We start from the raw sequence: 27,477 nt of genomic DNA, 5'->3' as shown, positions 1-27,477 counted from the left end.
TTAACAGTTGTGTTTATATAAACAATGGTTTGAATTATCTTTTATAAACTATATTAAATATTATATATAAGGATTAAAAATACTAAATATAAGTAAATATGCTCTAAGTTCAATTTTTTTCTTTGAAAAATAACACTGTAGTGTGTCCGTGGACAAAGTCACACTAACCGGCAGAGAACTGTTTCCTTTAAAATGAAAAAAAATGATAGTGAAAAAAAGTAATATATATATATATATGTGAGTGTCTGTGTGTGTGTGAAATTAAAATAAAATATGTGCCTTAAGGTAAGATTATAGTAAGATGACATTAAAAGATAAAGAAATAAGATAATAACAAATTAAGATAAAGAAACAAGATGATTACAAATTTGTTTCAAATAGCAATAAGAAAAGTACTTTGCATCAGAAATCTTGAAATGGACCACAAATACAAAGAAAGAGGATTGAATTCATAAAAGTAAAATAAAAAGTTCAAATATAGTTAACAAGTACACATGTGTAAGTTAACTTCATCTCCTTTTGTTTCTTTTCGATCCATCTTCACCAGGGTTCTTCCTTGCATCTCTAATCAGAATCACCATATATGTCTTTAACATACAAAATAGATACAGAAAGTATAAATTCCTGTGTTCTATGAAAGCAAAGTACGTGAATGAACACTTAGCAAAATTTAAATTTCTAAGTGACAACTTACTTGCAGACACCATTATCTCCTGGGATATCATATTCTGCAGACGTTGCCTGCATTATATAACAATCAAAATTGATGCTTAAATTCTCGGAAAACTCTTATACGGGAGTTTAAAAGCTTAAAATAAAAATTGTATAAACCTCTGAGTTTCCGAAAGAGGAAATCTGTCAGCAAAATTATTGGCCAAATCGAGTAGCCATGTATCACAGTGGTTAGCAACGCTAGTTATACACTCCTTATCAATATCATAGCTTACAATCCCAAAACATTTTGATGGATCGGGCATTAGTAGCTCTGGTTTGTCATTGTTATTTAATTCCCAAGTTTGATTAGGCATCCCATACAAACACTGATTTTCATGACCTTAATAACAAAATAATATATTATAAGTTCATTCACACTACAATTTATCATCCTCCTTGATCTTAATACATTTAATTTATATACAAGAAAAATATAACAAATAAAAGAGCACATGAAAGTATATATAGTACCATGATCTCAGTTTATCCCCTTAAGTAGAAAAAATGAAAATTACCAGAATTACTACTCTATTTCATGTTCTTTTTTGTTCGAATAATCTTAAATTTAGTTATTAATTATTTGTTTATTTAATTATTTGATATTTAGCAATAGATTAATTATTAAAGAAAAATATTATTTTAGAATTGTTTAGTAGTGGGCTAGTGGAGTTATGGAGTAAATTATGGACATGTAATTTACCCATTAATTAGTAGTGGTTAGTTTTAGTAGTAGTTAGTTTTAATATGTTTGTAAAGCCTATATAATGGCTAGTTTACCTTGAGTTTTAGAGGAGGAAAAGAAAACAAGAAATATAGCAGTACAAGTTCTCTGCAAAAATGTAGGTGTCTTTTTTTCTCTAAGTTTTTTTTCAACATTGGCATCAGAGCCATATGATCCAGGGCTTATAAAACTCTTCTAAAAATACACATATACATATATATACATATATATATATATATATTATCCTTAATATTTTCCATGGCATCAAACAATTTCTCCGTCTCTATTCCATTATCCAAAGGAGATCAATGAGGGAGGAAGAAATTGGAGGAAAAAATGAGGGACTGCTATTAGCTAAAGTTTCATCCTCAAAAGGTACATGTAACAAAGTTCAATGCAACCATTGTCATAAGATGGGACATGAAGAAAAAGACTGCTGGTACAAAGGAAAGCCACAATGCTACAAATGCAAAAAATATGGGCATCTGGCAAAGAATTGTAGATTTCAGAATGATGAAGAAAGGATGGCACAATTGATCGAGGGAGAACCACTTCTTTAGAGTTGTGGAGAGAAAGTGCTTCAAAGTGTTTTTGGAGAGAAAGTGCTCCAAAGTGTTTTTGATGAGATAGTGCATCAAAATTGATGGTGGTGAGAAGTGCATCACAGGCGAAGAGAAAGTGCTTCGTAAATTTAAGATTATGGGGGTGAATGTTGGAATAATCTTAAATTTAGTTATTAATTATTTATTTATTTAATTATTTGATATTTAGCAATAGATTAATTATTAGAGAAAAATATTATTTTAGAATTGTTTAGTAGTGGGCTAGTGGAGTTATGGAGTAAATTATGGACATGTAATTTACCCATTAATTAGTAGTGGTTAGTTTTAGTAGTAGTTAGTTTTAATATGTTTGTAAAGCCTATATAATGGCTAGTTTACCTTGAGTTTTAGAGGAGGAAAAGAAAACAAGAAATATAGCAGTACAAGTTCTCTGCAAAAATGTAGGTGTCTTCCTTTTTCCTCAAAGTTTTTTCAACACTTTTTGCAACCAAAAGCAACTGGATGCACCTTCTTTTATCGTTTTTTCGAAAAATAATTGAAGTTAAAAACAAGTGAAAAACATTTAGAAAAAGGACCATTAATACTTATTAAAACACAAGCAAATGATTTGGAAGTCTAAATAATTTATCAAGGAGGACCAGAAGAATACGAGGTTAACCTTCATTGCTACCATTCACGCAAATATAAAAAAAATACTCATAATCTATGAACAAACAGGGTCGGCGCTGCTGTAATGCAGGGTGAGCCACCGTATAGGGGCCTCCGAAATTATAGGGTCCCGAAATTTTATTTTAAAAATTAATTAGAAATGAAAATTTAGTTTTTGAGAAAAAAAAATTGGTCAAGTTTTTCTTAAAAACTATAAAAAATTTGGATGAAATAGGAGAATTAGATTCAATAAAATTCTTAAAAAATCATGTTTTCATAATGTAAAAACTATAAATAAAATTTTAATAACTATACATGTTACCGTTGCACTTATAAAAAAGAGTTTTTCCAAACTCAAGTTGTAGAAATTTTATTTACGAACAACTATGTCGTAAGGAAGGCTAAATATTGATGATTATTTCGTTATAAAACAATCTTTTAAATGAATATATTAAATATATTTGTGATTTATAATGTATTTTTAATATTTAATTTTGTTTGGAAATCATTACTTTAATTTTTTATTGAAGTAAAGATTACGGACCCAATTTTGAAATTTCGCACAAGACTCTCAATTTTTTTGCCCCGGTGCTGTGAATAAATATAATGTATAACAAAATTATTTTTCTTGAAATAATGATATAAAAAATAATGTTAGCTTTTTGTTTGTGTTACCTGTGCTGAGAGTGGTGATCAAACCAGCACGGCGACCAATATAATCGTCATAGATCTCTTGTACAGTGTTAGGAATGATGGAACCATAAAGCATCGGTCTATTTGCCATAATTGATAGTTTAGCTTTTGTTCACACACTTAATGTTTAAAGGGAGATGAGAAATTTAAGCCAACACTGATATTATATAGTAGTATTGAGATTTTGTAAGGATAAATAACACACATTTTACATTTTTTCTCTTTCTAAATTTTTTTACAATTTAAACTTCACACAGAAAATTCAAAAATATTCTTACACCAAAATTGCCTTCATGTAGTAGTTGTGGGATGAGAACTCCATCTATGTTGACTTATTTTTTTTGTTACAATTACATCTTCAGCTTCTCTTTTTTCTTTTTATTTCATCTCATAACCTTAGTATTTTCTTGTTTCGTTTGAATATAGGATGTTTTGAGTATTTTATGAGCATCTTTAGTGGAGTATATGACCTGTTGAGATTTTCTACTTATAATTGCCATCTGTACTTTTCTCTGGGTTTCTAATTATTTAGATGTGAATTAGTTATATGTCTATTTATGAAATTATAAATGTTTAAAACATATAAAAAATCAATTAATCAATCAATCAAATGTATCCAGTAACACGACATAAAGCAATGTCTGGAGAGGGTGTAACGTATGCAGCTTTACCCCCTAATTTAAAAAAATGAAAAGATTGTTTCTAAAAAAGACCCATCAATTCAATGTGCACATAAATGTGTGTTCTAGGTAAAAAGTGATATATAATAATACATAAAAATACGTAAAAACTTAACATAAAAAATTAAACATATAATCTATAAAGCGAGATAATACTTTAACCAATGATTTTTTTGACACGGGACTTACCTAGACCGTGAAAAATTTTGTTCATTAGATAATTTAAATGCTTCTCATTCGACCAATTTGTCGTTAAACCCTTAATCGAATCGATCAACATAACAACATCGCTTGTTTTTTTATAATTCAGGAGGTGGGTATAAAAAATACCGAGACATGATTATTATAATAATAATTATCAATCAATTAAATGATGTAATTAAGAGAGCGGTATAAGATTAAATTTTTAGAGTTAGGATTTGCCCTTGTTGCGCGCATGAAAGGTTCATGCCACAAACATAATCTCTGCACAATACTCACATACACCTAAACACATTTTGAAAATTAGATCGGTCTTGGTTCGAATTCACTTTCGAATTATTATATATTTAGATACCGTACAGAACGGATATGATTATGTTCGTGTCTAATTTAGATTAAGAACGGAAAATTTTTTGTTCAGATATTTTCGGACCATGACTTATTCATTTTTTAAATTTGTGATACTTTTAAAAATTATCTTTTATTAAATATTGTATTTTTAATATAATATAATGTATTTTTCAAAAAATTATGATTGAATTATTGTTTATCATAAACATAAAATTCTTTAACATTTTATTTTAAGTATGATTATGTTTATAAATAGGAAATGTTCTTAACAGTTAATATATATTGACAACAAGTTAATAATGACATGTTAGACCATTACCGAACTAAACTCAAGTCCATCATTTTCTAAATTCGAATTTATATCATATTATATTTTTTGGGTCATGTTCAGTTCGAATGATATATTTTTCGGTTTGGATCGGTTTCAAATTTTTAATCGAATCTTGAATTTTGGGTTATTTTCGGTTAAATTTTTAGATCTCTTTAGATTAATTTTCGGATCATTATCGGATTATATAATTTGAATCTTGGACTGGATCTCGATTTTATAAATTTTGATTCGGTTAACGCATACAAAATTTATGAAATCAAGATCCTATTTTATATTTGAATCGTATAATTTGATAATAATCAAAAATCTGAGTTAAACTTATTCGAAAATTACGTGAACAGAAAACCTAACTGAAAGTAATCTGACATACATAAAATTTAAACTGATTCAAATCGAATATGATCAGAAATATGAGATACGTTATAAAACCAAATTTGGAAAAGAAAGATGAATTGAGGTTTAGTTCACTAATTATAATTTTAACGGTCATAACTTATTTTTATTATAAAGTGCTTCTGAATTGATCTTTTCATTTAAAAATTTAAAAAAAATTGTTGAGTAATAACTTAACCTTTAAATAAAAAGTCTTTTGTATAAATCTCAATAAATATTTCAACCTAGCATTTTTTATTACGAAAAAAATGATACATTATATTAGTTCACGAAACATTACAAGAATTCTATCTCTCTAAAAAAGATCGTTTTAGGTACGTTGAAGGATAAAAATTGTTGATTCATAAGCAAAATTCATATATAAAATTATTTTATGTTTAACATAATTAATTTAATAACTTTTTTGTCAAAAGTATGTTAGTTACATTAATAGTATTACATTTTATAACCAGATATATTTTAAAGTGTCAAAATTTGAAAAAGTGAATCAATTTTGATCCAAAATATTCAAACTGCATTTGTCTCGTCTCGATCCGAATTTCATTCAATTTTAATTTGACTTAGACCCGCATCAGATTAGATCTAATATGATCTGAACAATTCTCAATTATATCATAATTCCAAACCGAAAATGAATCGAAATTGATCTGACAGATAGAATTGTAAAATGATCTGGATAGAACTGGACACCTCTTGCTCAAGTATTGTACCGTTTTATTTTTGTATTTCTAAATTTGGATACGGGATCATATTATTTGAATCCAAGTATTAGTTGGCTGAAGCCAAGGTTGTTTCACGCTTCTATTTAGTGCCCTGTATTGTTACGTGACTACTGATCTTCTGACCTCAAAAAGATATTATTCGGATACAAATTGATCCCGGATATATGAGAATCGGATATAAACCGAATATGAACTGGTACCGTATTTGCATTTTCATACCAAGTAGTTTATGATCCACCGGATACGCGTCAAATACGATTTACTAACATTAAGTATCATTTTTATTTCAGTTGTTCAGATAATTATTAGTATAAAATAAATATAAAAGTATAAAAATAATAACCATAAAAGACATACCTTATAGAAAATTAAAACTTATATAAGTTAAGAATTATAAAATGATTATTTACTTAAAAATACAATTGGTTAAAATATATATTTTACGTATGGGATCGAGTCGAATATAGGCACGGATCATATTTAGATATCCAGGTAAGATCATTTTATGTAAAATAAAATGAGACCTAATTTGAGCGGGTATATAAGTGCTCATATCCTATTCAAATTTTATCCGAACTTAACTTTTTCGCCAGATTTAGATCATTTATAAAACGGGTATAAGACATGTATCATATTTTCGAATCTGATATAAGTTGAAATACCGGATAGTTCAAATCAATTTACAGCCCTAGTGACACATTATGAAATTTATTACTCTTTTTTTTTCTTTTTTCTTTTTTTTATATAAATTTACAAGCCCGGCAAACAATGAAACAAATACTACTCCCTCCGTCCTTTTGATTTGTTATCAAAATGATTGGACACGGAGTTTAAGAAATATGTATAAAATATTGAAAAAGAGAAAGAAAAGTGGGTGAAGTGGTTGAACCCATTGATTTTTAATGTATAAAGGGGTGATAGTGGGGTAAAAGTTGTGTGAAAATGAAGAAAAAGTGGGAAAATGGTGGGACTCGTTGACTATTTTTGGTAAGTTTTGAAATGTAAAGAAATGAATGAAATATCCCAAAAAGGAAACCGTAAAGAAATGAAAAGGACAGAGGGAGCAGTACATATCTTGTTTTTTTATACACGAAGTATTCAAATGTTTGCAGAGGTCAATTCGTTCACAATATGTACAAGTAGTGTCCCATTCTCCTAGATGGGTCATGTTTCTTAACAATCACTTAATAGGAACCACTTACCTAACACACTACTTCTTTATCGTTGGATCAACTTTTTAACGGTTAGGATTTAAAAACAAAAATTTGGCCATCCGCTATAAATATCTCGCGAAGGAAGATGTGTTCCGCTCAAAATATCCGCGGAAAACAAAAAAACCTAACTTTACCTAACTTTCTCCGCACATAAACAAATAGCTTCATCTAACAACAAAATTTATTGAATAATTATACTTTTTAAGCACACTTTACAAATAAATTAAAAAACTTTATTTTAAAATAATTAAAATAATAAGATAATATTAATTTTTTTATGTGGATACTAAAAGTTATTTTATATTAATAATAAAAGAAGTGTTAACCATATTTAAATTTGTATTTTATTTTACATGTTTTATATTATTTATTTAATATCATTACTTTCTGTTTGTTTGTTATTTTTTAAATTTACATTCAATTTAAATAATTTTTTTCATGAATAGTGATATTAATAATATTAATATGAATACACAAATATATAAATATATGTATCGAAAGAAACATGTTTTATAAATAAAATGAGTAAAAAAATAATGACTAATAATGAATTAACACCAAAAGTTAAAAAAAATTGGTTTTGTACTTTAAGCTATTTGCTTTACTCTCCCAGCTGTTAAAAAACAAAGTAAAGAAAAATAAAGTTTTAAAAAAATATAATTTTGTATAAAAACAGCGTAAAACCAAAAGATTTTTTGAAATGTTGGTGTTAACCCGGTATTAATCATCATTCTTTTACTCATTTTACTCATAAAACATGTCTCTTTCGATATATTTGTGTATCATGTTAATATTTTTAATGTTATTATTCATGATAAAAATCATTATAATTATTGAATGGTAAATTAAAAATAACAAAATAAATCAAATTAAATGTAAATAAATAAATAAATAAAAATATATAAAATAAAATACAAATCTAAATATAGTAACACTTCTCTTATTATTATTATAAAATAAATTTTAATATTCATATAAAATTATATGATAACATAATTATTAATATAAAATAAATTTTTATATCATATAAAAAATTTAATGTAATTTAGTTGTTTCAAAATAGAGTTTTTGAAATTTATTTGTAAAATTTGTTTAAAAAGTATAATTATTCAATAAATGTTGTTTCAAATGAAGCTAGTTGTTAGAGTAAGTCATTTTTCTCACCTTCGGTGGATATTTTGAGCGGAACCTATTTTTTAACTTTCTCTCCGCGGATATTTATAGCGGATAGACGATTTATTTTTTAAATTCTGACCGTTAAAAAGTTGATCCAACGACAAAGAAGTAGTGTGTTAGATAACTGGTTCCTAAAAAGTGATTGTTAAGGAACATTACCCCTCCTAGATGTACTTCTATCATTAATCATCGTAACCAGAAGCAAAACGAAATTTATAAAATTTGCCCAGCTAGTGTCCTGGAAAATAAAGAACACAGGTAATATAAGAACACGAAAATATCCCAAACTCCGCACCTTGGGTTTAGTTTGTTTTGCTCGTCTCTCAGAGCCACGCCTTTGCTTCATATGTCGAAGCAAATTCTACTACCAGAACATTGTTGCTATCAGAAATATATATCCTGTTAACTCTTAAAGAGTATAAGATCTTGTTCGGACTTTCCTCGTTTTAGATGGACTAGTTACTTAACATGGTATCATATCTCGATTTAGTGAGGGACTCAGGTTCGAGTCCTCCCACGAATAGAGTTCGCAGGAGGCGCAGATATTGTTGGAAAATTAATCTAAACTTGTTTTATTGTGTTAAAGTTTTATTTTATTTGTTTTAAGATCAGGTTATACATGTATGACTAGGTAATGCATTCAGTAGAGAATAAGTCGTGGTCTCATTAATAAACAGTACCGGAGAAAAATTAGGAGTAGTTGCTATTTTATAGGTCTAGTTGTTGCACACTAGCTACTTTATATTTACTTGTAATCATTCATTTTATTAATAGTGGAATACATTATGTAATATATACACCATGAGTTTTTGTCACACGAAGTTGTCTCGCTGATATACTTATATATAGACACATAAACAGCTGTTGGTTTTCTACATTTGGTATTCGAGCTTACGGTTCTTAATGGTGACCTGCTGGTGTTAGATGTGGAAAAGAAACAGCCATACCCGATATGATGCCTTGTCGGAGTCTAAAAGAGAAAGAGAATGCAGTTTCTGTTTTGCTTGAGGTAGGCGTTGCACAAGGATGGTGGCAAAGCTGCATGTGTAGTATGGGATGCATGTGTAGTATGTGGCTGCCGAGAAAGATGAGATGGTGTCGGAGAAGCCTGCAGAAAGCAGAAAATGAGATACATTGGCAGGATGTCATGCCAAACGAGATGGAACACTTCTTGGAGGTGAACGTGCCAGAAGGGCAAATAAGTTGAAGGACAGACGAGCAGGAAGAGTGTTAGACGGAAAAATATTAGCCATACGGGCTCAGTTTATTAGCCATACGTGCTCAGTTTGTTAGCCATACAGGCTCAACAATTTATTAGCCATACGGACTCAGTTTATTAGCCATACGGGCTCAGTTTGAAAGTCATACGGGTTGGGAGGATTGCATGAGACAAGTTTAAATTAAGGGGGAAATTGTTGGAAAATTAATCTAAACTTGTTTTATTGTGTTAAAGTTTTATTTTATTTGTTTCAAGATCAGGTTGTACATGTATGACTAGGTCATGCATTCAGTAGAGAATAAGTCGTGGTCTCATTAATAAACAGAAGTACTGGAGAAAAATCAAGAGTAGTTGTTATTTTATAGGTCTAGTTGTTGCACACTATCTACTTTATATTTACTTGTAATCATTCATTTTATTAATAGTGTAATACATTATGTAATATATATACCATGAGTTTTTGTCACAGGAAGCTGTCTCGCTGATATACTTATATATAGACACATAAACAGCTGCCGGTTTTCTACAGATAGTATGGATGTGTATCAACATGATGAGGAAAATAATGGATGGTGTAAGATGTTCACAGTTTAATTCACGGAGAATCATATTTTATCAAGCCCTACATGTTTCAAGTATAGTGGCGAGATTGTGATTAATGGAAGTTTCTATTTGACGGATTCCAAGGCAATTAAAATCAAGCGTCTTGCTTACCAGATACACGGAAATACTTGTATTCATGGCCACGGTTACACCCCTAGCCTGGTAGTTCTGGAAGGAATGGAACCACTGCTCCTGCAAGGTGGCGAAATTGATCCACAAGGTAACCAAACATTCATAACAACTTACAATTATTCAAATTTCACTTTCTATATATGTCTCAAATTAATAATGCATATGTGTGCATGTTGATTGATGTGTAATTGTGTTTAGAATAATAATTTATGCAGTTATCCGGGATTTGGAGCAAAAAGCGCTAAGACTTACCACCATCCTTGTTGCATCCCTAAGCATTATTCATATGGACAAACTTTCCACCATCCTCGTCGGCAAACCCCAACCCCAAGTGTTGCGATCCCTCCCTCCCTCCCTCCCTCCCTCTTTTATTTTTTATTCAACTATTAAACTTTAATATGCTTCTCTATCTAAATGAATTTTTATATAATATTTTATGCATAATATTTCCCTGATCTAGGTTGGTGTCTCTTAGAAAGTTGTGGTAGGTTATATTTTATTTTATAATAATCTATTATTATATTATTAATAGCCCAACACATGTCAATAAAAAATGAGACATTTTATTCCCTAAAAATCTTGAGATATTTTAATCAGTTAAATCGTGAGACATTTTATTCATTTTGAAAAGACAATTTTTCCCATATTATTATCATACAACACAATGTTCAATATGTTATTTCCCCATTCCTTGATGAAAAACAATTACTTCTTATTTTTTATAAATCCTACTACAATTAGGCACCTATGCAAGTAATTTAAGAATCTGATAACAACTCACTGGGCCGTCAATGAAGTACACGAAAACTATATCAGTAGACGAATATCAGAATCGGAAACTGCAATCTGAATTACAAAAGAAGATAACTATATTAGTTGGAAGATCTGTTTACCGAAATAGAATCAGTAGACGGACAATCTGGTGGTGTACTCCTCCCTAGTACATACAAAATATCCAAAGAAAATTTAAAAATAAATAAGTGAATATAAGTTAGCAGGCTGCAAGGTATATGAAAGTTCAGTTGAGGGAATTAATGAACACTCTCCTAACTGCAGCTAGAACCACCAACTCCAGGCCCAAGATCAGACTTAATGAACTAGGAAGAAAATGCACAAAATCATACACACACACTGTTGTTTAATACAGGAGAAAACAAGGTGTAATCTGATTTCCGAGTTTTGATTTTATACAAATCTGCAGAGTACAATTTATAGTAGTTATAGAATATTCTAGATTATCATGATCCTACTCAAATTTCATGTATAGATATTAAAAACCTTCATGAAGTTTGCACAAATTTCAACACTCCCCCTTTGTGCTAACTTCGGAAATCAAACCAAGTTGCGCTATAAAAAACTCAAATTTCACCATTGGTAAGGTCTTTGTGAATATATCAGCAAGTTGCTCATTTGTATCAAATTTGATGAGCTCAATTTCCTATTGCAACACTTTCTCCCGTATGAAATGATAGTGCACTTTGATATGCTTAGTCCTTGCGTGAAACACTAGATTGAATTTGAAGATAGACGAATCGAACTCATATTATCACAATATAGCTACGTTGCTTCCATTTCAGAATGAGAAATGAAAAATATCCTTGAGCAGTCTCGTTAACCATACACACTCTTGTACAGCAAGTGTCGCATCATTATATTCTACCTCTGTACTTAATAATTCTATAGTAGCTTGCTTCTTGCTGCACCATGAGATTGCAGCTGAACCTAGATCAAAAGTATAGCGGACGGATCACCTACCCAATCTGCATCAGTGAATCCACTAAGTAAAATCTCTGCCCCTTCTTTATACATCAACTCATAATTCATTGTGTGTTTAAGATAGCGAAGTTTAAGATAGCGAAGTATCCTATTAGCTGCATCCAAATGTGGCTTCCTTGGCTTTTGCATAAATTGACTAACAACTCCAACCAAGAAAGAAATATCGAGCCTTGTAATCGTCAAATATATTAAGCTTCCAACCAAAATGCAATATGTCTTTACATTTGAGCTTTTTCCCAATATTAGCTTTCAACTTCAGATTTTGCTCTATTGGAGTAGGTGTTGGTCTGCAATTAGTCATCTTGAATTTCTCAAGGATCTTTTTAACATATTGACCTTGAGAAAAAAGAATACATTCCTTGCACATTGATATCTCCAATCCAAGAAAGTGCTTTAGTTCTCCCAAGTTTTTCATCTCAAACCGAATAACGAGTTCATCTTTCAATTTATTTATTTCTTGCTCATTGTTATTGGTTATTATCATGTCATCGACATATAATAACACAAGAACGTGCATCCTTGCAATATTTCTTTATGAATAAACTTGCATCGGCACTTGAAGAAACATATCCGCAAAATGAGAGGTATTGAACAATTTTTCCAAACCAAGCATGTGGTGCTTGTTTAAGCCCATAAAGAGCTTTCTTGAGTCAACAAACATAACCTGGAAAATTCTTTGATTTAAATCCCGAAGGCTGCTCCATGTAAATCTCCCTATCAATGTCTACATCAAGAAATGCGTTCTTCATATCTAGTTGCCAAAACTTCCATCTTTTTTAGGCAGCCATAGATAAAGTAGCTCTAACGGACGTCATCTTTACTACTGGAATGAAAGTTTCCTCAAAGTCTGGCCCGTATTTTTGGGAGAAACCACGAGCTACAAGGCTTAATTTATATCAATCTACACTTTCATCTGATTTATGATTAACTTTGTAAACCCATTTGCAAGAAATTGGTTTAAATCCTTCAGGTTGGAGATTAGATCCCATGTCTCATTCTTATAAAGTGTTGATATTTCTTCCTACATAGCAACTTCCCAATTCTGATTTCCTTTTACATCTTCATATGGTGATGGTTCAAATTCATCAAAAGGGTCAGCAAATAAACATTCGGTTATTTTATCATAATCAGCTCCAATAGTGTAGACATTGTACCTTTCATTCCTCCTTCGTGTTCTTTGCGATCTTTGTGACAGCTGATCACTTCCTTGATCTCCATTATCTTCTTCATGATGTTCCTCACTTTCACTTGCATAATCATCGTGTGGTATGTTTGTACTTGGAGGATTTGTTTTGTCTTGTACATATTCATTTTCATCGTTTGACGGATCTGCAAGTTTCGATAATATAGATTGTACATAGTAAGACGATGTTTCATCAAATACAACAACTCTTGATGTCACAACCTTGAGTGTTTCAGGATCCATACATCGCCATCCTTTTCTACTAGGATCATAGCCCACAAATATGCATTTTTTTGCCTTAGGATCCATTTTGGCACGCAGCTGATCAGAAATATGAGCATAGCATATCGAGCCAAAGATTCTGAAATATGAAACCAAGGGTCTCCTTGTAGAGAAGTTCGTAAGGAGTTTTCATGTTGATAACATTTGAGGGTAAACGATTTATCACATGACAAGCACACCGCATTGCTTCTGCCCATAATTCTTGAGAAAGACTTTTTACATGTATCCAACTTCTACTCACCTGTTGTAAATGCATTAATTTCCGTTCAGCAACTCCATTTTATTGCGATGTACGTGGACATGTAAATTGTCTTCTGATTCCATATTTGTCACAGAAACCAACAAACTCGTTTGATGTAAGTTCCCCTCCATTATCAGTCCGCAAGCACCTGATCCTTCTTTGAAGCCCCCTCTCAACCTTCCTCTTGAATTGCTTGAAGATTGAGAAAGTATCATACTTCTCCTTAATGAAGAAAATATTTAAAATCTCGTATAGTCATCAACAGTTACAACAAGCATATAGTGAAGTCCACTATAATTTGCTGCATTGCTTGTTAATAAATCAAAATGAATCAGCTGCAAAGGTTTTGTACTTCTCATTGAAGATTTTTCAAACGGAAGACGACTGCTTTGCCATATTGGCATCCTTCACAAACAACTTCATGATGAAAACTTCCCAAATTAGGTAGCCCATTGACAATGTTATTGGCTGAAATATTTCACATTCTCATAGTTTACATGTGCCAAACGAGCGTGCCACAAAAATGCTTTATCTTGTCGGCTTGTTGTCTCCAGAAAAGCTTAATTTGCCGACAAAACAAAAGATATTTAACTCTCTTCCTTTTTAGCATCATGTCGGCATCAATGCTTTTGATATTTTCCAGAATTTTGAAATCATTTGGACCAAATAACACATATCAGCCAGAATTTGTAAGTTGAGAAACAAAAATTAAATTTACTTATGAGATTCGTTTTTTAGGCTTTAGTCATACCAGGAACATGGTATATTCTGGTCAGATGCACAAGTCATTCCGTCGCCTTCACCTTCACAATTCCTACAGTTCTGATAACATTAATAGAGTTGTCAGATGTCACAATTGCTTTCTCTCCCATGTATTCCTCATGCGATGAAAGTAGAGAACCATTTTCCGTTAATGATTTTAGAGCATCCCGAATCAATGATCCAATCTTTCAATAGTCAATAACCGCAAGTCCATCTTCTAAAACGCTTCCATCAAGTGAAGTTAGTATTGATTCCTGTACATAACCTTTCAAATTTGTCGTGTCTTCGTTGTAAGGCAAGTTCCCCAATCAGCGGAATTTTCCTCTTTATTTTGAGAAATGCTTGCATTTCCTTCTACGAATCTTGATCTGCAAAACTTTTTTATATGTCCTGGTTCTAGTTCTGAAATTTTAGCACACAAGCTCTTTACTTTCTGAAAGTACTGAGCAATTGTCATGTTCCCTTGATTTGTATTTTCCGATTCATTCTCCAAAAACTGAAGTCTTGTCGTGTTCTTTCTAATGAAAAGCTTATCCAATGTATCTCAAACGTCCTTCGGTGACTCCTTATCTCGGATGTAATCAATTAGATAACGATACAATGCAAACAAGACTTTCCCGTACTTAATCTTCCATTTCCTTCGTACTTCAGAATTTTTAGGGGTATCCTGAGGCAATTCTGTATCACCCCCATCGACAATATATCAAAGATATTGTCCTTGGAGGTACGCCTTCATGCATATCCTCCAGTACTGATAATTGTTGTTAGTTAGCTTCTCCATGCCAAACTGATTCAGTGCTCCACCATCATATCCATCTTCTGAAATACAATTCCACCACCAACAATAGCAAATTTTCGGCCAAAAAAATAATATTTTGCCTTCCTTTTCGCGAGCAACCTTTACTGAGCAAAACAGCTGATACACGACTCTGATACCAAGTTGAGAGAATTAATGCACACTCTCTTAACTGTCGCTAGAACCACTAAGGCCCAAGATCAGGCTTAATAAATTAGGATGAAAATGCAAAAAAAACACACACTGCTGTTTAACACAGAAGAGAACAAGGAAATTATTTCTAAATATAATCTAATTTCTGAGTTCTGATTTTATACAAATCTGCAGAGTATAATTTATAGTAGCTATATAATATTCTAGATTATCATGAGCCTGCCAAATTCCATGTATAAATATTAAATGTAGAGTCTTCAAGAACTTTCTAATACATGAACCTATGGATGCATAATTGACTTGAACTATTCTGAAACCTTCATGAAGTTTGCACAAATTTCAACTTCTTAACTACTGTACACAAAAACGGATAAAAGTGAAAACGTAGTCATTATTGTCGTCAATTCTGTAAAACCGGAGGAAAGTGAAACATCAATTCAGAAAGTACGATAATTTGTCCTAATTTGATACTTTATCGTTATGAAATATAAATTTAACACTCATTGTCGTCAGGCAATATATAATTCAAAAAGGGCCAATTATTGTCTTCCCCGTAATAGAGTAGTAGAACACACCTTTCTCAAGGGTCCAGAACCGGTACTTGCGTAATATCTTCAGCCTGTATATTAAGCATATATATCAAATTCAGCATAATAACAAGTTTATCCTTTATAATATAGTGGATCAATACATAAAAAGTTTAACAGGGAACAAGCTTGGATCAATTGTTAGTGCATGCATGCCTATTTCGTCGAAACAAATCTAGTGATCAACCTTACTACAGGCATATACTTGTTAGTGCATGCATGCCTATTTCGTCGAAACAAATCTAGTGATCAACCTTACTACAGGCATATACCTACAGTTATAGCCATGTATAAGTAAGGTACTAAATCTAATATTCTATACTAAAGAAACATTGCGAGATACAAGCCCCAAATGTCACAATGATGTGCTATATTGGGCACTTGCACCTTATTTTGGACTAACTTTAATCATTTTCCCTCAACATATAAAATTTCAGTCACGTTTTGTCGACATGAAAAGCAAATGAAAAAAAAATCTATGTGTCCCACAAAGTATTTTATATACATGCGACTATTTGTAAAGTCTCAGGGTTCATGAGTCCTTAAAAAGTCTGTAAGATTGTTATTGTCTAATTAATACAGAAGTAGGCAAAATCAAGGCTTTGAGAACAAAGGTACTTGAGAATTATAAAAAAATTCACAATAATTTTAGCCTTGTCATCTTCAGTATAGCACCAGTTCTGCCAGAGAGTTAGATCCCAAATTCAGAATGTTCTCAATTGAACATCATGTCAATATGAATTAAACATGAGTGCTGTTCTAGAGTTTAAACATGAGTAGATATACAATATTAGAAGGAAATAAATATGTTATAATTAAGTGCAGAGTCCTAGAATGTAAGATAAATTGTCAAATTATACCTATTGAATGTGAACTGTTTTTTTCTAAGTGAACTTCTGCATAGTATCTCTGTATTATACCTTTTTATACTAATTTATATTGGACACCATGCTCTCTTCGTTCTGTTCCCTTATCTATCAAGGGAAGTAATACTTAAAAGCAACACTAAGAGTAATGAATTTCATCGTGCATGATACTTTACCTCCTCATCAAATTGACAGAAATTCTGGGTATCAAGTTCCCCATTCACCTCTGGTTTAAAAGCTGCCTCCATATCGTAGAGTTTGTCCCACACAGTATCTTTAAACCAAGGATGAGCCTGATTCAATTCAGTTAGTGTATGTCGATAGTACTGCTCTCAACTTTACAGAAAATACTCAATGTTCTAGTTGATGCATAAAAAAATCGATAAGCGAGATTTAATGTGAAGAAAACTCGATAATTGTCAGTTTTCTAGTTGAGTTGCGTTTGTAGTATAGGGTTCTTTCATGCCGGTTCCATGAGCTTTACGTGTTTAAAATTCAAGAGATGAGACATCCGGTGATTTTATGATCTGCCTGGGATGTATATCTCATCTCAAACAAGTATTGCCCATGCTGGTTTAGAATCCTTCACAACTCACAAGGAAGTTAAACAGTTGCACATACTAACTTATACGAGTGCCAAAAATATCCAGAATGCGTATTGACCTTCCTGCATGTTGAAATTGGATCATCTGTATGGAATGGAGGAAAACCAACAAGCATCTCATACAGTATAGCTCCAAGCGACCACCTGTCAGCACAATTATCCATGAAATGGGAGATACAGCAAGATTGTTTAGTGGATTGCATCACGTGCATAATTGAGACCATACAGATGGTTATAGTAAAAAGACAAAGTAACCTCTAGCAAGGATATCTTAGAAGACTAGGAAAGATTTGTTCTACTAAGCTAAATAGTGCCAGCTGTTACGAAAATCACAAGCGTCTGTGGTTAATTGGTGCAAGTGCCCTGCCAGGAAAGTTCCTCGTACGTCTATTAGTTTATTTCCTAAATTTATTGGACTATACTTTGTCCCTAGTCCCTCTGATTCATGATAACCAACTAGTTGCTCTGAACTAACAAACCAACACTGCAACTATACAACTGGTTTCTTGGATTCTTTATGTAATATTAAGAAGGAAATATACTGAGAATTGCAAAAACAACACAAAAAAAAATTTGTAACTTGTCAACCCCTATATATAATTGAATTTTTTTGTAATCATTCTCATCTAATCACAATGTCAATTAGATCTGACATAGCCAATAGTGATTCAAAAAATTCAGTAGTCATGCGTACACAAGAATATGCTTACCCTAAAGTTTTAACTTTTTAAAAACTATATTGGCCAGTTTAACATAAAGAAACCAATAACATTAACGATTAGTCATAACCGTGGGACTCCTAGAAACTTACAAACATAAACCAATGGCCTTAGTCCAGCCCAAATATATAAAAACACTATAAATATGATGAGAATAGCAACAATCCTTTTCTACAATAGTCTGCAGTTGTGAAATTAAACAAAACAATAATGATAATTTTAGGGTGGGTGCATATGTATAACTTACTACCAGAGCCTCGTCAATTTCAGATAAACTAACCAGTCACATTCCAAGCCATAGCCTTTCTTCAATAGAACTTCTGGGGCTATGTAATCTGGTGTTCCAACAGTTGAAAATGCCTGTTGTGAAAAAGGATTAAAATAGAACCTTAGGACTCATGGACAAAATAGATTCTAGAATCCAAAAGCTCTCTGTTTAAAAGGGAGTATCTCTGAAGCAAAAACATATGATCAGACAAGAGGCAATTATCTAAAGCACATTAATCAAGATAATAGCATAATCTGGCGCTTTCAGTTTATCATCATAAACACCAACAAGTAAGTTTATTCGAACAGTCGTGCTATAGAACTACTCAATAATAAAAAATGTACGGCGTTATATGGATGAAGTAATAAGAGATTATACCCATGGTCCACCCAGCAAATACTGTAAAATATGAATGAAAAAAGAGTGATGTGATTATTCGGCATATAAACTGTTTCCCCCTCGGCTTTCAAAGAAACGATCTTTAAAAGTTAACAGATGCTAAAAAATCATGAGTTTCATCTTTGAAGAATTATGAATTTTAAAAGAATCTACCAGTGTCCTCCTATTCAGTTGCCAGTGTTGAAGTTTTTCCTTGGCACTAGTCAGATAGTTTTGTTTCGAATTATCAGAAAAGCTTTCACTGGCAAGCGATTCATTCTCCTTAATAATAGTTAAATTTGTGCAGTCAAGAGGCTTGCAGAGACCAAAATCAGAGAGCTTCATGTGACCATCTCTATCCAATAAAAGGTTATCAGGTTTGATGACTCTGGAATATATGCAATGCCAGAGTCCACATACTGGTAAGAGTTTATAATGTAGCACCAACTGAGCAGAAATATATCAACCTGTGGATGTAGTTATGCTTATGAATAGACTCTATGGACAAAACACTTTGCGGAATGTAAAATCTAGCAACAATTTCGGTTAAAGTTTCTTCTTTAATCAGCAAATTCATCAGGTCGCCACCAGGCAGGTACTCTAATATTAGATACAAGTACTCAGTATCATGGAACAGGTAATAAAGTTCCCCAATGAAGTGGCTATCAACTTCAGCAAGCAAATTTCTTTCAGATATAACATGTTCAACCTACAACGCACAAATAATCTGTGATCACAAAGGCATTTCTTGAATCACTTTACACTTGAGAGAGTATGCTATGAGGAAAGAGCTCAATATGATGGAGATTATACCAAGAAAAAAGGTTGTCAGCGGGAAATATATAAAATAGTGCTGCCTGGTGGTTAAGTTTATGATTGCTAATTGTAATTACCAATAATCTGTAAAGTGAATCTCTTCTATCAACAGATCCTATAGGAGTTTCACCAAGTAGCAAGTACCGCACATAGAAAGTAATGTCTAAAGTAATGCATGCGGGAACACAGATAAATAATATTCGTAGCTTCTTCAGGCTTAATCAGGTTCAACCAAATGCATTTGCTTACAAAAAGAAGTACAATAAGCTAAAATAGTTCTAGCCTCTAAATATGTAAAACTTCACCTGTCCCCTGCTTAACATTTCTGATTTCTTTAGCTTCTTCATCGCATAAATGTTTTCAGATTTCTTCTCTCCGAACAGTCTCACCTATACAAGCACTCTGATAAGATGAGATCATCATTGTCAATAAAAGCAAGGGATCATTATTCATTACCTAGAGAGTATAACTTAACTGGACAGCCCAAGAAAGCTAAAACAATTCAGATGTTGCACTGCAAATATACCGAGCAATTATCTTTGTAGTTTGAATAATTTGTACTTAAACCTCACATGGTCATGAAGATAGAATTTTAACTTAATAAATACAACTTAATCGACCTGAGAAAAAGGTACACGTTCAAAACAGGAACCGAATTGAAAAGGGGTGGATAAGTGTTGTGGAACATCACAACACTAAACGTTCTGCAAATATTTTTTACTAGAAAATCTAAAACATTGAAATTGAAGCATCACTAGTGGTCTGAAAACAGATTTATAAAAGAGATAAAGACGAACGAGAAGTAAGATGATTTTGGTATAAGTTTATGTCTCTAGCATATTCCAATATCCCACACTTGTACAGACAATTCCATAGTATCCATGTGATTGTTCTTTCTTAAGAGGAATAATCAAGTTAGCAATTATAGTATGTTGACTGCCTCTTTGTTGGTAAAGACGTCAAATATATATCAGTTGTATTTCAACTGATACTTTTCGCATCACTAAATAGTTTCATTATCCATATAAATATTGAGAAAAATATTTCACGCTGTATTCAAAGTCATCCTAAGTGGATTAATTAATGGGAATTATATATGCCTGTTTATTTAGGTACTTCATAAAGTATGGGAAAAGGTGAAAGATAGAACCAGATCACAGGACAAACGGCTGCAGAAGTCAGATGTGGTCCAATGTTGAGTTCTGATTTCTAAAGTTCTTTGTGATGCTATCCTCTTATCATGAAAGGCCTAGAAACTTGATTCCACCCCCTGCAAACCACATTTTATGGTACCGTATTACTTTCAACTGCTCTGCTACATGTTGTATTACCTCTGTACTTGCTTAATGCAATATAATTACTTAATGGTAGGTAGAATCTCTTAAATATTATTTTTCCATAGGCGTATCTGGACAATCAATTTCATTTGCAGAATCGGAAACCTATATTTTTTTACCCCTAGTAGAATATGGGTAAGGAGGATCTGAAAGGCATTATGGCATTGAGATATCCAATGTATAACCGGGGATTACCTTATGAGCCCACTAAATGATTTGCAGCCAAGATATACATGAGCAAAACAAGAAAGGTAAACAAACAGTTACAAAAAAAGCTAAGCTAAAAACATAATGCAAATCAAAGATCTACGTATAGAACCTCTCCAAAAGCTCCTCTCCCGATAACCGCTAAAAGATCAAAATCATCAACACAAATTTTTTGCCTTTTAAGTCGCATAAACTCTGTCTCTGTACGCTCTAACTCTTTCAAGAGATTCTGTCGGTTTTCCTCCGAGACATCTGAGGACTTCAACTTCATTTCAAGTACCGCACGCCTGCAAAAAAGAACTTGAATCGAGATATCAGTTTGCTTCCCCAAAATTGAAGTGCGAAGATTCTAACCCTAAAATGGCATGGCTGTCAGGTAAATGCATTGCTTGACAGAAGACATGACTGTGCATTAACACAAATCTGTGTCTTAGGGCTGGGGTAGTTGGAACACTAAAAAAATTAAGGCAGTGCTCCCTACCCCGGTTGAAGTGCTCCCTACCCCGGTTGAAGTGCTCAATCCGGACAGAGATGCCCACCGCTAAATATCTTCCAAGTAAGACAAGTCAAAGCACCTCAGAAAGGCGGAAAAAGTAAAGAACGTGGATCTGGTGGATCACACCTGTATTGAATGTCAAGTTAGAATTCATAACAATTGTCTGAGATCATCAAATTGAATGACCTTGGCTAACTGCATACTTACACAGAAATTTTATGAATGTTGGTGCACCTGGTAGAATTATGCTTCTGTACAAACAGTTGCAGGATTGCATCATTACACTATAAATTAAAGATGAAGTCATGCATATCTAGAAAAACTACCACCTGAAATGCCTTATTAAGAAATAGGATGAATATTATTGTTAAGTGCTATTATATTGTAAACTTGAAAGTCATTTCAGACTTAATAATTACTAATTCTTGGTAAAGTTTATACATGTGTCCATTGATGCTTGCACCCTCGAATTCTAGTTACCAAGAGCCGACAAGCATACACTAGGCTAAGGATTATTTCAATCTTTTGGTATTGCCGGTATTCATCTATGTCGATACAATGATCATTAGTATCATATTTATTGATTGCATAAAGACACAAAATAGACAAAAATTTAGGATTAATTACTCATAATAAAATTACCTCCAAATATCTAAACATATTTACCTTATTAAAGCTTATCAATGGGGGCAAGCATGCATGAATACAGATACACATAATAAGATTAAAGTAATATGTCTGTGTGTAAGATCTGTAACCATACCTTTGCCTGCGGTCATTAAAGTGTTTGATGTGAGATTTATAGTGGCTCTCAATATATTTCTTAGCAGCAGCAACTCTTTCCAATGTCTCCTTTGCCACCTCTCCTTTCTCTTCGAATTCTTTGTTATCATCATTCCCGGTCTTTCCTTCCTTTCTCTTCATTATATATTTATATATGTAAAATGTATGTATATAAGTCTATGTTAATTTCAGGGAATATGATAAGAATGTATTGAAAGGAGGAGATCCTGACTGATACAACTTCAACGCAGACTCCAAAACACCCAGCTGTGTTTTCTTAATTCTTTTCATTCTATTTAGTATTCCTGTTTCATTGTTATTCTACAGTTGGTGTAGGCCCAGGATGCTTTTCCATGTAAGATAATATTTCAGATCCGTCAACATATTATTCTTCTTCTTCCTTCGGTTTCAACTTTTATTTAATTTTTCGATTTAAAATTTATTTAAAAAAAAGTGATAGAGAAATTGCCAATTTGTTTCTTTCCTACTCACTTATCCTGGAGGTATCATTTTATACACGAATAACCACAATGAAATACATATCAAGCTTATTATTGCATTATACTCTACTAGTTATGGCCTATTAAATAAACAAACTGCAAGATGCAAGAAACTCTATATATATAGTCAATTTAGAAATGTATATAAATTTTGAAACAATAAAGAATAGTAACATTATATTTCACATAGCTAACAAAAAAAGCCATGGAGAAAAGAATCATTTGAAGTATACAACTTTGTTCAAAATAAATTTAAAACCTTAACACTACAGAAATGTAGAGCCGCCAACATTATGGTGCAAGAGATTATGAGCAATGTGATCTCTAGCTTGCATTGAGCTCACTGATCTCACACTATTCTCCGCCACCATTGCATCGTCAAAAAGATCAAACCTCAATTCAGGTTCCAAACTCTCATTGCTCATCTCGCAAATGTTATGCAAAACACAAGCAGCTCCAAGCAAGACTGGTAAGTCTTGAAGCTTCACTTCTGTTCTTTTTTGCAAACAAGTCCACCTAGCTTTTAGCCTCATGAAGGCATCTTTCGCCACCCTTTGATTATCTTCAATTTTCTCATTGAATGAATGCTGAGCCCAAGTCAAGTTCTGATGACTATAAGGTACCAAAACCCAATCCATTAAAGGGTAACCAGAATTCCCCACAACCCAAACATCCTTCAAAAGCCCTTTATTTGCTCTTTGAAAAAGAGCCGATTTTTCCAAAACTTCATCATCAGACATCGAACCAGGCCATCCAATACAAACATCACTAAATATCCCTTTAGGATCAACAACCCCTTGAACTGTAATCGAGTAAGAAGTCTTCTGATTCCTCTCTGTATGCCTCTTATTAAAATAAGCTGCAACACTATTTTTCGGGGCGATAATCGGAATATGAGTAGTGTACATTGATCCACCTACATTAGGAATCCCAGACATCCCTTCAAACTCATTCTTAATCTCCTTCAACTTACTCTCATTAGGCCATTGTAAATACTTAGGCATCAAAACATTCCTAATTGCAGCACAAACCTCAAGCACTAGCTTGTGACAAGTCGAAATCCCTAATCCAAATCTTTTCGAAACAAGCCTTAATGGCTCACCAGTAGCTAACCTCCATATACAAACAGCAACCCTTTGTCGAACCGGGATTGCTAACCTCAACATTGTATCTTTCTTTGTCACTACAGAATCAAGCTCCTCACAAATCATATCAAATGTAGCTTTACTCATTCGAAAAGCCTTCTTAAACTCCTCATCCGGAAAATCCTGACTATTACACAAATCCCACCACGCTTTCGACCTGTCTTTCACCCACAATCTCCTCTGTTGCTGCCCTCCACCTCCACCACTTTGAACTGCAATGCTACTACTACTAACACCTGCAACACCTTGTCGAGATCGTTTCGAGCGTATTTTATCGGATTTACTCACACCACTATCCTGATCACTCAAAAGGGTCACCGAAACTCCAACTTTCTTGAAAATCTGATCATTTCCGGACACTAAAGTTCCAACCTTCACCTGACCCGACCCGAACCCGAAATTTTCATGACCCGACCCGGTCACCTCATCGCCAAAACCCAAAAACCCACCAAAATCATGACCTGGGTCAGCCTCAAAACCCTCAAAATCATCACCCTTTTGCCTCTTACTCCCAAAACTCTCCATCTCAAAAGTATCAAGTTCTTGAAAAAAGCTAGAAAAATCTTCTTGGCTAAGAAAAGGGTAGGAGCCAATTTCCATAAGATGGTGTAAACAAACAAGAAGTAGTCAAGTAGTTTGTGTGTATACGTTGAATATGAGAATGAATGTGAAAATGAGTGTGAAAGAGAAGAGAAATCCATGTATATATAGGTGTGTGTGTGTGTGTTTCTTGGGAAGCGTGTAAACGCGGTGGAGGGGGAGGGAGAAAGGAAGGTTCAGGAAGGAAGGATAAAAAGAGTCGGTACTCGGTAGATTATGATGAGGTACGCGGTTGCGGATATTTATTCCGCAGGTGGTTTTTGATTTTTGTTTATTCGAGATGATAAAATATTGGTATAAATGATGAGTTATTATGTATGTTTGACCGGATAGGATTTTGGTTGAGGTTAGAAAATTGGAAGACTGGTTTGAAGCTTCTTCACGAGCTTCGTCCACGTTGACTGCTTTAGATAAACATAGCTGAAAATTATTACCGGTAAGAAAAAGGTCAGATACTTCAAATATTTTTGTCAAAATATTTTCTAAATGTTGATGTGTTAAAATATGAAATAATTAAGTTTTTAAATAATGATATGAACGACGCGTGTTTAGATAAATATAGTTGGAAATACGGATGTAAATAAAATTATTAAGTTTACAAATAACGATATAAACGACGTGTGCATATGTATGCATCTCTAGAATGTGTCATTTCTGAATGGTTAATATATCTGAATGATTAATGTCCTGAATCCATAATGAATAAGATCATTTGGTAAATTATTTTTTGAGGAAAAAGTAACAATATAATATTTTTGAAAAATCTTTTATTAAAATAGTTACTTGTATGATTTCACATCTTTAATCACAATTATAAATTATTCGCTCAGTTTTTTTATCATTAGAAAACCCGCAGCCGTTATCCTTTATGTGCGCACCGGATAAACCTCACTGGCTCACGCAATAGCCTACAAACCACGTGAACTAAGGTAAATCGCATTTAAGCGACAGACTCTGACTCAAACTCCCTCAGTTTTTGTAACATCCTGCATAGATAAAAATAAGAGTAATTGAGATTTTTATAGATAGAAGTAAACAACTAATTTATACCAAATCGCTGGCTTTTTTGGCTGTCCTGTGGTGGGTTGTTGGGTCCGGTAAGCATTCGGTTGTGGGATTGGATGTTATAAATGGTATTATAGCTCTGCTCGGTCGGAAGTGTAGCGACACTGCTCGCGTTCTATATATGTGTTTGTGAGATCGACGAAGACTTCGTCCTTTAAGAGGGTGTGTTTATAACATTCCACATCGATAAAAATAAGAGTAAATGAGATATTTATAGATACAAGTCAAATCGCTATCTTTTTTGGGTTGTCCTATGGTGGATTGTTGGGTCCGGTGTATATCCGTTTGGGGGATCGGATGTTATAAACCCTTTAACCACATAGCTAAAATAATAATTTTAATTTTTTTTTGTGAATTAAAGTTTAAGTTTTATGTTTTTTCCCCAATAAAGGAAATTTAAAGAATTATTGTTTTAACTATGTTGTCAAAATATATAGAAATGTTTGCACAAAATCAAACTGACATAAAAAAAATCAGAGAAAATAGTTTATATGTATAACTATAATCATGTTTAGCGATAATTGAAATTATTTATTTTGAAAAACTATAAATTTAACGTATTTAATGAATAGAGAATAAAAACATAATTATGCTAAATATAATATATAAATGCCTATTGCCTAGTATGGCAAAATATAAATTATTAAATAAATTTATTACATAACGATGTAAAGGATTCAATATAAAAAAATGCAATCAAGTCACGATGACGTAAAGAAATGAAGATAAGATGGGTATCTTAGCGCGTAAGCCAGAAAATTTAGGGTAAATGGTTAAGAAGTTTTTTAGTCATTAAGAAGAAAATTTGGAATCAATTTCAGATCGGCATAACAGGATGTTACTGGAGCCTGTATCAGATTTGGAGGTCAAAGATGCAGTTTTTCATGTGCATCCTGATAAAGCGCCAGGGCCAGATGGCATGACCCCGACCTTTTTTCAGAAAAATTGGAGCGTGGTGGGAACTGAAGTAATTCAAATGGTAAGACAATTTTTTTCAACAGGTACACTCTTGGATAATATCAACGAAACTAATATTGTGCTCATTCCAAAGAAAAAGTCCCCAACAACATTGACGGACTTGAGGCCTATAGCGTTATGCAATGTGGTTATGAAGGTGATTACAAAAGTGGTTGCTAACAGGTTGAAAAAGGTGCTAGATGTGGTCATCTCTGATACACAAAGTGCCTTCTTACCGGGACGGCTAATTACGGATAATATCATGATCTCTTTTGAGGTAATGCACTATCTAAAGAAGAAGAAGTTTGGAAAGGAAGGGTATATGGCTCTCAAGCTATATATCTCCAAAGCTTACGATCGGATAGAATGGTGTTTTTTACAGGAGATGCTTCTCAAAATGGGCTTTGATAGATGGTGGACTTACTTGATATTACAGTGTGTATCTACTGTTGAATATACTATTACTCATGAGAATTTTGAAATGGGACATATTAAGCCAAGTCGAGGTCTTCGACAAGGAGACCCTTTTTCGCCCTATCTCTACATCATATGTGCTGAAGGTCTAACAACCTTAATCAGGAAGTATGAAGCTAAT

The 27,477-nt window shown here is 32.8% G+C and overlaps 2 protein-coding genes across 7 annotated transcripts; both read right to left on the bottom strand.

The window, feature by feature from the left end:
* Window positions 1-371: 371 nt before the first annotated feature.
* LOC141679498 (uncharacterized) lies at window positions 372-22,952 on the bottom strand. Of its 6 annotated transcripts, none has more exons than XR_012558115.1 (14): window positions 22,596-22,952; window positions 22,040-22,083; window positions 21,818-21,958; window positions 21,449-21,636; window positions 20,098-20,181; window positions 18,611-18,690; window positions 17,671-17,755; window positions 17,184-17,300; window positions 16,130-16,173; window positions 11,255-11,298; window positions 10,341-10,421; window positions 9,355-9,515; window positions 695-741; window positions 372-587 (listed from the first exon to the last, which is right to left on the bottom strand). XR_012558115.1 is itself a non-coding variant. In XM_074485986.1 (11 exons), the coding sequence occupies exons 4-10, from the start codon at window positions 21,605-21,607 to the stop codon at window positions 17,228-17,230; spliced, it is 975 nt and encodes a 324-aa protein (XP_074342087.1). In that variant the 5' UTR covers window positions 21,608-21,623; window positions 21,818-21,958; window positions 22,040-22,083; window positions 22,596-22,952; the 3' UTR covers window positions 15,924-16,173; window positions 17,184-17,227. The 6 variants fall into 6 exon arrangements, 1 of the variants encoding a protein (XP_074342087.1); XR_012558114.1 differs by having other exon boundaries at window positions 373-587; window positions 21,449-21,623; XR_012558116.1 differs by lacking the exon at window positions 22,040-22,083 and having other exon boundaries at window positions 373-587; window positions 21,449-21,623.
* LOC141679195 (PHD finger protein ALFIN-LIKE 7-like) lies at window positions 565-3,430 on the bottom strand. Its single transcript, XM_074485704.1, has 4 exons — window positions 3,322-3,430; window positions 832-1,054; window positions 695-741; window positions 565-587 (listed from the first exon to the last, which is right to left on the bottom strand). The coding sequence occupies exons 1-4, from the start codon at window positions 3,428-3,430 to the stop codon at window positions 565-567; spliced, it is 402 nt and encodes a 133-aa protein (XP_074341805.1).
* Window positions 22,953-27,477: the final 4,525 nt, after the last annotated feature.

This window comes from Apium graveolens, chromosome 8 (genome assembly GCF_009905375.1).
Source record: "Apium graveolens cultivar Ventura chromosome 8, ASM990537v1, whole genome shotgun sequence".
NCBI lineage: Eukaryota > Viridiplantae > Streptophyta > Magnoliopsida > Apiales > Apiaceae > Apium > Apium graveolens.
The sequence above is the reverse complement of the archived record's forward strand: the minus strand, read 5'-3'. Positions and strand labels throughout refer to the sequence as shown.

Coding starts and splice junctions, on each gene's coding strand:
- LOC141679498 (XM_074485986.1), bottom strand. CDS start 21,607: ATGAAGTTGAAGTCCTCAGATGTCTCGGAGGAAAACCGACAGAATCTC. Junction 20,182..21,448: donor GGAGAGGAGCTTTTGGAGAG/GTTCTATACGTA, acceptor GTGCTTGTATAG/GTGAGACTGTTCGGAGAGAA. Junction 17,301..17,632: donor TATTTTTGGCACTCGTATAA/GTTAGTATGTGC, acceptor GAATTGAATCAG/GCTCATCCTTGGTTTAAAGA.
- LOC141679195 (XM_074485704.1), bottom strand. CDS start 3,430: ATGGCAAATAGACCGATGCTTTATGGTTCCATCATTCCTAACACTGTA. Junction 742..831: donor CCTCTTTCGGAAACTCAGAG/GTTTATACAATT, acceptor TATATAATGCAG/GCAACGTCTGCAGAATATGA. Junction 588..694: donor GGAGATAATGGTGTCTGCAA/GTAAGTTGTCAC, acceptor TGTATGTTAAAG/ACATATATGGTGATTCTGAT.